At 42.5% G+C, this 11,435-nt stretch overlaps 1 protein-coding gene across 1 annotated transcript; it reads right to left on the reverse strand.

Moving 5' to 3' along the window:
- Positions 1-440: 440 nt before the first annotated feature.
- Positions 441-11,234, reverse strand: LOC133289791 (uncharacterized). Its single transcript, XM_061487789.1, has 3 exons — positions 11,141-11,234; positions 10,635-10,706; positions 441-911 (listed from the first exon to the last, which is right to left on the reverse strand). The coding sequence occupies exons 1-3, from the start codon at positions 11,232-11,234 to the stop codon at positions 754-756; spliced, it is 324 nt and encodes a 107-aa protein (XP_061343773.1). The 3' UTR covers positions 441-753.
- Positions 11,235-11,435: the final 201 nt, after the last annotated feature.

Below are 11,435 nucleotides of genomic sequence, written 5' to 3' on the forward strand. Positions count from 1 at the left end.
AGAATCCGCACGTATATCCTAGGATCCGCACGTGTATCCTAGTGTTAAAAATTTGCTGCAACTTTTCTCATCAGCAGTCACATGAGAAGCGACGGACCCATTTAGATCCTATCTTATCGTAACTAAAAGCTAGCAAAACAAAACACAAAATACAACTGCAAAATAACACTATCAAGAAGACTAACACGTAAAAAGGGTTGCATGACAACACACACGTAATATATGGGATAAGCTTTTCAGGTCTACTAACACCATGCACGTATTGAATATCTTTTACGGTCTAGTCACTAAGCTGCTGTAGTTCATGAGAACACGATAAATATCAAGAGCAATAATTCTTTTTGATTGAAAACTCGAGTGATATACGAGTAAACACGATGAATTTGAATTGCAATCCACAAAAGCATGCTACATGGTCTTAATACGGTTTAAAACCCCTCAAACGCTACAGGTGACCTCATTAGGTAGTTTAAACTCTTGCAGCAACAAACAATCGATAACTGTACAATAAAAGGGAAATTAGATGAATACCTCAAAAAGGAAGGTATTTTGATATGTAACCCTAAATACAGATATACATAGTACACCACATTCAGATGATAAACAATATTACATTTTAATAACTAATTTGGTTGGTCGTTTTATCTTGTATCCTTTTATTTTTCCATGAATAAATAACAGGCACCTGGAACAGTCAGCAAAAATAGGCCAGCAATTCCTTGGATACTGAGCGTGAAGAGTTCAAAAGAAGAATCACATCTTCAAGTCACAAGCACCTGGAAACATTTTGCAAACATGCACCAGCAATTCCTCGGTTGGCGGTTGCATAGTCCAAAAGAAGCAGAACATCTTTACTTTCTCATGAAGCTTCCCCTTTATGAAAATGAGTTGACTCTTGAATCCTTGAGGCTCTATAATCCAGGATACAATTTTTAGATTATAAAACAGAAATAAAAAGAAATTACTTGTTAAAAACAATTGAATCTGAAATATATTATATATTCAAGTGTGTAAGTCTGTACAAGAAGACTCTCTATTTATAGAGACTAAAAGACCTAATGGGCCAAGCCCACAATCTAGACTATTCTAATAATAATAAATTAATATTATTTCTAATACTCCCCCTCAAGCTGGTGCGTATATATCAAAAGCTCCCAGCTTGTTACAAATATGATCTATTCGGGGACCTCTAAGAGCTTTAGTGAATACATCCGCAAGTTGATCATTGGAATTGACAAATGCTGTCTCGATCTCCCTTGACTGGATCTTTTCTCTAACAAAATGACAGTCAATTTCTATATGCTTGGTCCTCTCATGAAAGACTGGGTTAGAGGATATATGCAAAGCGGCTTGGTTGTCACAAATGAGCTTCATAGGCCTTTGTTCATAGAGATGGAGTTCCTTCAGCAATTGACTCAGCCAGATGAGCTCGCAGGTTACATTTGCCATTGCCCGATATTCTGCCTCCGCACTGGATCTGGCGACCACAGTTTGCTTCTTACTCTTCCAAGAGATCAAATTTCCTCCGAAGAGAACACAATACCCTGAGGTGGATCGTCTATCTGAAGGAGAACCTGCCCAGTCAGCATCTGAATAACTAGAGATCTCTGAACTCCCTTTATTTGTATTAGAATATTAGATATGATATGATTAGAATTGATTAGATATGATTGGATTCTGTCTTATCCGTAAATAGTCTGACTGTATTCTGACTGTATTAGGATTAGGTTTGGGCCTTACACTTAAGCCCATTAGGGTCTCTATATATTGTAACTCCCTGACACAGATCAATACAGAACGTATTCTTTTACATTTAAGTTGGTACCAGAGCTATTTCGTTCTGGGAACCCTCGCTTCCGCTTAGAAATCTTGTTCTTCGCTTTAAAACCTAAGCCCACTGCTTAGGAGTCATCTTTTCTTTGCCGTGCGTCCTTCCGGTAAGACATCAAGGGCTGTAAGTCCTCTCCAGGCATCTTCTGCACGTGTCCACATCCCCAAACAGTCACCGGAGCACCATCAGCCACCGTCAGCCACTGTTCAGGCTGCCAGAGTACTTTTCCGGCGAGTTTTCAGTCTGGAACGAACGCGAACAGAACCCTCTCCTCCCGGCGACCTGCTCTGTGGAAGTCCGGCCACCATCAGAGTTGTCACGCGCTCTCACGCGCCTCCAGTCTTCTCTGCGCGTGGGCTTCACGCGCCACCTTCTGCCGGCGCGTGAGCACTATTCCGGCGGCTTTTTCCGGCCGGTCTTGGACAGAGAAGCTCGTCTTCTCCTCCTCTTTCTGGATCTGTGGTTGGTTCTTTGTGGGTCTGACTTTTTGTGCGCACCTCTTCTTGATTGGTGATCCGGTTCGTTTCTCTTTATTCGGTTTGTATCTTTGTGATTTGATACTATGGCAGCAAACCCTCCAATTCATTCGGAGGTCAAGTCTCCATCTCCTCCTGTGAAAAATTCTCCCAATATCATCTCTACCAATATTGGGTCCATTACCTCTTCAAAATTGAAGGGATCTATTAATTACAAGAACTGGGCCACCTCTGTTCGAGTTTGGTTCTTTGGACAAGGATATGGGAACCATCTCACAACTAAGTCTACTGATGTCCCTAAGGAGGACAAGTCTGATTGGGTAAAGATTGACAACCAGCTTCTGAGTATCCTCTGGCAATCCATTGATCCGATTGTCTTGGATATCTTTTATTCATTTCAAACTTGCACTGAAGTGTGGGAGGAAGCAAAAAACCTCTACACTAATGATGTTCAACAGCTCTATTTCATCATCTCTCAGTTTATGGAACTGAGCAAATCATCCGACATTCAGATGGAGACATATATTGGCAAGAGTCGCTCTTTGATGCAGGCATATTTGGATATGCTGCCTTACCCTACTGATGCTACTGCATATCGGAAACAGGTGGAACGTCTCTTTATGGTTGCCACACTTTCTGGCCTTCCCGAAGAATATGATAATGTTCGTGATACTATCTTGACTAGTGGGGAGCCTGATCTATCCATGACGTATCAGCGTCTTCTGAATTTGAATAAGAAATCTGCTCCTGCATCGTCTTCTGCTGTTGATTCTACTGCTCTAGTTTCCCGTACTGATTTTCGCGGGCATATTGGAGGTGGACGTGGTCGTGGTAGAGGCCCAGGAGGACGTAGCCCAGGAGGTCGTGGCCCAGGAGGCCCAGTCGGACGTGGTCAGCGACCTCGTTGTCATTACTGTCAGCAACTTGGTCATTATGAGGAACGCTGCTACACAAAGTATCCTCACATGCGACCTTCTTTTGCTGCTAATGTAGCTCAATCGGATACTGCTTCAAATGGTTCAGTCTCTCTCTCCTCTGAAGAATATGCAGCATTCCAGGCCCTTCTCAGGAAGTCCTCTCCTCAATCTCAGGCCTCTGCTTCAGAAACTGGTAATCCTGTTGCTTGTGTTTCTCATTCTGCATCACTTGGTCCTTGGATATTTGACTCAGGTGCTACTGATCACCTCTGTGGTAATAAGGAACTCTTTTCTTCCCTTACATATTCTAATAATTTACCCTCTTTTACTCTTGCTGATGGAACTAAGGCCCCCGTTCGTGGGATTGGACAAATCTGTCCAACCTCCTCATTGACCTTGACACCTGTCTATTACATTCCTCACATCCCTTATAATTTAATATCGGTTAGTAAATTGATCAATTCTCTTAATTGTATTGTCACATTCTCAAACCATTCTGTTTCTGTGCAGGACCCGGGTACGGGGAAGATGATTGGAGTGGGCCGTGAGTCACGGGGTCTGTTCTACCTTGATGTGCCGAGTCCTTCAGTTGCTTGTTCTCTCACAGAATCTCCACAGCTCATCCACAGTCGTCTCGGGCATCCTAGTCTTGCGAAATTGCAGAAGATGGTTCCTCTTTTATCCGGTCTTCAAACTTTAGATTGTCAGTCATGTCAGCAAGGAAAGCACATACGTTCCTCCTTTGCTAATCGAGTCAATAAACGAGCTGATGCTCCTTTTTCAATTATTCATTCAGATGTTTGGGGTCCTAGTCATAGTGTGTCTATTTTAGGTTTTCGGTATTTTGTCACCTTTATTGATGATTTCTCCCGTTGTACTTGGATTTATTTAATGAAAAACCGTTCTGAGTTGTTTTCTATTTATCAAAAGTTTTCTGCTGAAATTCATACTCAATTTGGTGCTTCTATTCGTATTTTACGTAGTGATAATGCTAAGGAGTATGTTTCTGTTGACTTTTCTCATTTCTTAGCCACACAGGGTACTTTACACCAAACCACTTGTCCTCACACTCCACAACAAAATGGAGTAGCTGAACGTAAGAATAGACATCTCATTGAGATTGCCAGGACTCTTCTTATTCACATGCATGTTCCTCTTCACTTCTGGGCTGATGCAGTCCTTGCCTCTTGCTTTCTCATCAACCGCATGCCTTCATCTGTGCTTAATAATGATATTCCTCATAACTTATTGTTTCCAGATGTTCCTCTCTTTCCTCTATCCCCACATGTTTTTGGTTGTACCTGTTTTGTTCATGATCTCACTCCTGGTAAGGATAAGTTAACATCCAAAGCCTTTAAATGCATTTTTCTTGGTTATTCTCGTCTTCAAAAGGGTTATCGCTGTTACTCTCCTGACCTCAAGCGTTACTTAGTTTCCGCGGATGTCACCTTTTTTGATCAACAACCCTTTAATTCTATCCCATCTCCATTGTCACAGGTTGATCATGTTCTTCCTGTTCCTTTTCTTGACTTGTCTTTGCCAGATGCAGGTGCTTCTACTCCAGATAAGCAATCACCTATTGCTCCAGTACCTGAAGACCGTCCACTTCTCACTTATCAGCGTCGTAAGACAGTACCTCCAGTCGACTCGACCCCTGCTGACTCATTGCCCTCTGCAGTTGATTCTTCCCCTCCGGATCCTTCACCAGAGGCTCTTCCCATTGCTCAAAGAAAAGGTACACGTACTACTCGTAACCCTTATCCTCTTTATACCTTCTTGAGCTATGATCGCCTTTCTCCTCCTCATTTCACCTTTGTTTCTAGTCTTTCTTCTGTTTCTATTCCTAAGACCACAGGTGAAGCACTTTCCCATCCAGGATGGCGCCAAGCGATGCTTGATGAGATGACCGCACTTCATACCAATGGCACTTGGGACCTTGTTTCTGCTCCTCCAGAGAAGTCTATAGTTGGTTGTCGCTGGGTGTTTACTGTGAAAGTTGGACCTGATGGCCATGTTGATCGTCTCAAGGCACGTCTAGTTGCCAAGGGTTTTACTCAAATCTTTGGCCTTGATTATAGCGATACATTCTCTCCAGTCGCTAAGATGGCGTCCGTCCGTCACTGGCCACTCCTTCAACTTGACATCAAAAATGCCTTTCTTCATGGTGATTTACAAGAAGAAGTTTACATGGAGCAACCACCTGGTTTTGTTGCTCAGGGGGAGTCTGGGAAGGTATGTCGTCTTCGAAAATCCTTATATGGTCTCAAGCAGTCTCCTCGAGCATGGTTTAGTCGCTTCAGTTCTGCTGTACAGGCGTTTGGCCTAATTCGCAGTAAAGTTGACCATTCTGTTTCTATAGGATTACATCTCCTAACAAGTGCATCTATTTGTTAGTCTATGTTGATGACATCATCCTCACCGGAAGTGATCAAGACGGAATCCATCAGTTAAAACAACATTTATTCAGTGCATTTCAAACAAAGGACCTTGGGAAGCTGCGTTACTTCTTGGGAATTGAGGTGGCGCAATCTAGACAGGGCATTTCTATTTGTCAAAGGAAGTATGCCTTAGATATCCTAGAGGAGACTGGTATGTTGGGGTGTAAACCAGTTGATACACCCATGGATCCTAATGTTAAGTTATTGCCCAGACAGGGGGAGCCGTTATCTGATCCTGGACGTTATCGAAGGCTGATTGGGAAGCTCAATTATCTTACTGTGACTAGGCCAGATATTTCTTTCGCTGTCAGTACGGCCAGTCAGTTCCTTGATTCCCCTTGTGATTCACATTGGGATGCTGCTGTGAGGATCCTCCTGTGAGGATCCTCCGATACATCAAAGGAGCACCAGGAAAAGGTTTGTTGTATTCGGATCAGGGAAATACAGAAATTTGTGGTTACTCAGATGCCGATTGGGCAGGATCACCCTCGGACAGACGCTCTACTTCTGGTTATTGTGTCTTCTTCGGAGGAAACTTAATCTCATGGAAAAGCAAGAAACAACCTGTTGTTTCCCGATCTAGTGCAGAAGCTGAGTATCGTGCAATGGCAAATACTACCTGTGAGTTGATCTGGTTAAAGCAGTTGATTCAGAAGCTTCATCTTTGTGAACAGAAACAACCCATGACACTCATCTGTGATAATCAAGCTGCACTACATATATCCTCTAATCCTGTTTTTCATGAGAGGACCAAACATATAGAGATTGATTGTCACTTCATTCGGGAAAAGATTCAGTCAGGAGAAATCAAAACAGCTTTTGTTAACTCGTCTAATCAACTAGCAGATGTTTTCACTAAAGCTCTTAGAGGTCCTCGGGTTGAATACATTTGTAACAAGCTTGGTGCTCATAATATATACGCACCAGCTTGAGGGGGAGTGTTAGAATATTAGATATGATATGATTAGATTTGATTAGATATGATTGGATTCTGTCTTATCCGTAAATAGTCTGATTGTATTCTGACTGTATTAGGATTAGGTTTGGATTAGGTTTGGGCCTTACACTTAAGCCCATTAGGGTCTCTATATATTGTAACTCCCTGACACAGATCAATACAGAACGTATTCTTTTACATTTAAGTATTTGTATATAATAAACCTCTTCCTGGCGCCTTTTTAATATATCGGAGAATTCTAATAACTGCATCCCAATGGGAGTCACAGGGAGAATCAAGAAATTGACTTGCAACACTCACTGCGAAGGAGATATCTGGCCTTGTCACAGTAAGATAATTCAATTTTCCAACTAGTCGGCGGTAGCGACTAGGATCTGGCAGTGGCTCCCCCTGTCCTGGTAATAACTTAACATTGGGGTCCATAGGTGTATCAATGGGTTTACAGCCTAACATGCCAGTCTCATCTAGGATATCCAGTGCATACTTCCTCTGACAGATGGAAATGCCCCGCCTAGACTGTGCAACTTCGATCCCCAAGAAATATCGAAGTCTGCCAAGATCTTTGGTCTGAAATTGATTGAATAAATGCTCTTTCAGCTGATCAATCCCGGTCTGATCAGTGCCTGTAATGATAATGTCATCAACATAGACCAAGAGATAAACGCACTGGCCAGAAGAGCTATGCCGGTAAAAGACAAAATGATCGGCTTTGCTTCTGATTAATCCAAAGGATTCAACAACTGAACTAAAGCGGCTAAACCAGGCCCGAGGAGATTGCTTCAGGCCATATAAAGATTTCCGAAGTTTACATATCATTCCAGAATTCTCCCCCTGACCAACAAAACCTGGTGGTTGCTCCATATAAACTTCCTCCTGCAAGTCACCATGTAGAAAAGCATTCTTAATATCAAGTTGGAGAAGGGGCCAGTGATGAATGGCGGCAAGGGCAAGAAACAGGCGAACAGAAGCCATCTTAGCAACGGGAGAAAAGGTATCCCCATAATCAAGACCAAAGATCTGTGTGTATCCCTTGGCCACTAAGCGAGCTTTAAGGCGATCAACAGTGCCATCAGGACCAACTTTAACTGTGAACACCCATCGACAACCAACAACAGACTTCCCGGGAGGAGCACGAACAAGATCCCAAGTGCCATTGGAGTGAAGTGCCTGCATTTCATCAAGCATCGCCTGGCGCCACCCTGGATGAGATAGTGCTTCACCTGTGGTTTTAGGGATGGAAACAGAAGAGAGACTAGAAACAAAAGTAAAATGTTGTGAAGAAAGTCTGTCATAACTCAAGAAAGAATAAAGGGGATGAGGATTTCAAGTGGATCGAATACCTTTCCGAAGGGCAATGGGAGGAGTCTCTGATGGAGGATCCGGAGGAGAAGAGCCGACGGGAAAGGGCGATGAGTCATCAAGAGGCAAAGTCGGAGGAGGTGCAGGCTGACGACGCTGGTATGTGAGGAGAGGACGATCTGCAGGTATGGAGGTAATTGGTTGCTCCTCTGGAATAGGGTCACCTGCAGCTGGTAAAGACAAGTCAAGAAAAGGAACAGGAAGGACCTGATCAACTTGGGACACTGGAGACAGAGTAGAGTGAAAAGGCTGTTGATCAAAGAAAGTGACATCAGCAGAAACGATATAACGCTTGAGATCAGGAGAATAGCAACGATACCCTTTTCGAAAACGTGTATACCCAAGGAAAATACATTTGAAGGCCTTGGATGTCAACTTGTCTTTACCTGGAGTAAGATCATGAACAAAACAAGTACAACCAAAAATATGTAAAGGCAGAGGATAAGAAGGTGCTCCGAAAAACAAAATACTGTAGGGAACATCATTATTTAGCACAGAAGAGGGCATGCGGTTGATAAGGAAACATGAGGTGATAATAGCATCTGCCCAAAAACGGAGTGGGACGTTCATATGAATGAGAAGGGTACGTGCAGTTTCAACTAGATGTCTATTTTTACGTTCAGCGACTCCATTTTGTTGTGGAGTGTGGGGACAGGTAGTCTGGTGTATCGTCCCCTGTGTATCCAGAAATTTAGAAATTTCAAGAGACACATACTCTTTTGCATTATCACTGCGCAAGATTTGAATAGAAGCACCAAATTGAGTTTTTATTTCTGCACAAAACTTTTGATAAATTGAAAATAACTCAGAACGATTTTTCATTAAATAAACCCAAGTGCAACGGGAGAAATCATCAATAAAGGTGACAAAATACTGAAAACCCAAAACAGACGTTGTTCGACTCGGACCCCAAATATCAGAATGAACAATAGAAAAAGGAGCATCAGCTCTTTTATTGACTCTATTAGCAAAGGAGGAGCGATTGTGTTTTCCTTGCTGACAAGAATGACAGTTTAAAGACTTAAGATTGGATAAAAAGGGAACCATATGCTGAAGCTTGGAGAGGTTTGGATGACCCAGACGGCTGTGAATTAGCTCAGGAGACTCTGTGAGAGAACAGGCTACTGGAGAAGGTGGTGCAATCAGATAGTAGAGACCTCGTGACTCAACGCCTGCTCCAATCGTCTTCCCCGTACCCGAATCCTGCATAGAAAAGGATTGTTTAGAGAAGGTAATAGTACATGAAAGAGAATGAATCAACTGGCTAACAGAGATTAAATTAAAAGGAATGCCAGGTATATAATAAACAGAACTCAAAGTTAAAAGGGGAGTTGGGTTGGCTTCCCCAATTCCACGAGCAGGAGCCTTAGTGCCATAAGCAAGAGTGACAGGGGGTAGGTTATTAGAATAAGAAAGTGAAGTGAAGAGATCTTTATTACCACAAAGATGATGAGTAGCACCTGAGTCTATTATCCAGGGTCCAAAAGATGATTGATAAAAACAAGCAACATGATTACCAGTGTCTTGAGTAGGATGCTGAGAAGAAACCTTCTTGAGAAGTGCCTCATAGTCGGCACTTGAAAGAGTTACTAATCCAGTTGAAGGTGGCGTAACATCAGTTTGAGCAAATTTGGCAGACGGTGGCTTCAAATGTTTACTTCCTATAGCAGCGTTCTTCAAAATGCCCAAGATTCTGGCAATAATTGCAACGAGGCCTCTGTCTGCGGCCACGTCTGCGACCGCGTCCACTGTTCCAATTGGAATCACTGGCCCGAGAAAAGAATGGAGATGGGGTAGTACCGAAGATGATGCCAGTCGTGTTTTTGGACGCATTATTTGAGCCCTCCATCACAAAATAAAAGGAGATGACCAGAAAATAGCAAAGAACTACAAGAAAGCAAGAAATCGCGCAAAAACGTTGCACAAAAGTGTCCAAACAATGGGTTTTTCACTGATATCTTTCAAACGGATGGGACCCACAACGAACGGAGACCAGATCTGGAAAGAGGGTGAGGAGGCGAGCAAGATGGTGGTGGTTCGGCCTGGAACGGTGGCCGGACGGTGGCTCACGCGCCGGAACAGTGGTTCAGCCGCCGGAGACTTCCACCGGCGCGTGGCGGCGCGTGGATGCTCCGATCAACACGCGGCTTGGACAGACAGGGTCGCCTCCCTGAGCCGCTCCTGATCGCGTGGTGGTTGGTCGGAAAAGTCGCCGGAAAAGCAGTCTGACGGCGGTGAACAGTGGCGGACGGTGGTTTTGTGGCGGTTTCCGGCGATGAACGGAGGCTGACGATCTTTTTCCTGATGATACGAGGTTGAGGACAAGAAATTTGTGACTAAATAAGGGTTAGGTGTGAAAGGATGGTTGCCGGTATGATGCACGGCAGTAAAAAGAAAGGAAAAGATATATATGGGGAAGCAGAGCCCTCAGATCGAGAGCTCTGATACCAAATTGAATCTGAAATATATTGTATATTCAAGTGTGTAAGTCTGTACAAGAAGACTCTCTATTTATAGAGACTAAAAGACCTAATGGGATGACCTAATGGGCCAAGCCCACAATCTAGACTATTCTAGACTATTCTAATAATAATAAATTAATATTATTTCTAACAAAAACCATCACAAAAGTCATTAACAATGCACAGAACAAACCAGCCGTTTGAAGGATCTGTTGTATGAAGTTTTCCTTGAATTCTCGAGATCTGGTTTGGCACGATCCAGAGTCTACAAAACAAACGTAGGCTTCATTACAAGTTATGCTATGGAAGTCAACAAATCTTTTAAGAACAAATGACCTCTAATGCATTTATCTCAGAAAAATTGCAATTAATCAGAAACGTAGACATGGTTTATCATGAGCCAATGCACCAGAATAAGTTCACTTTTACCATACAAATTCTTCAACGGATTTAAAATAACTTTTGTGGGATTTTAGCTGGGTTCTAGGCTGCCAATAATATCTACCTAACTAAGCGCATTCCTTTGCAACAACCAAAAGCCAATGTTATGACAAAAAAAAACATCCCAATAAAGCATATAGCTGACTATTAAAGTAAAATCCATTATTACTAATCAAGTATATTCAGCTGCTATGTCAACCTATTAGTATGAGATACTACAAAAGATTTACTGCAAAAAGAAAAAATATGCAAGATTACCTGAATCAAGGACTCCACTCGACGCCGCATCCGCGTATGCATAAATCCTTCTGAACACTGACAAATACGCATAATATAGATTGGGATCAGACATCCCTTTTTTTCTTATTACATGGGATCAAACATCTTTTATGCAGGTTTATTGTAAAACATAAATTCTACCATTGAACAGCCAAATATATACCGGTATTAGCAGAAACTTCCAACTCCTTTAACTAATTTAATCCCCCACTTTCGTAATACTTCTCCTTCCATCTGTTCTATATACAAAAACTTACTTTTAAGTTTAAATCTA

This window comes from Gastrolobium bilobum, unplaced genomic scaffold (genome assembly GCF_033153095.1).
Source record: "Gastrolobium bilobum isolate Gb01-03AN ecotype WA unplaced genomic scaffold, APGP_CSIRO_Gbil_v1 utg72763, whole genome shotgun sequence".
Classification (NCBI taxonomy): Eukaryota; Viridiplantae; Streptophyta; class Magnoliopsida; order Fabales; family Fabaceae; genus Gastrolobium; species Gastrolobium bilobum.

Coding starts and splice junctions, on each gene's coding strand:
- LOC133289791 (XM_061487789.1), bottom strand. CDS start 11,234: ATGTCTGATCCCAATCTATATTATGCGTATTTGTCAGTGTTCAGAAGG. Junction 10,707..11,140: donor GAGTGGAGTCCTTGATTCAG/GTAATCTTGCAT, acceptor TTTGTTTTGTAG/ACTCTGGATCGTGCCAAACC. Junction 912..10,634: donor ACAGATCCTTCAAACGGCTG/GTTTGTTCTGTG, acceptor CCTGGATTATAG/AGCCTCAAGGATTCAAGAGT.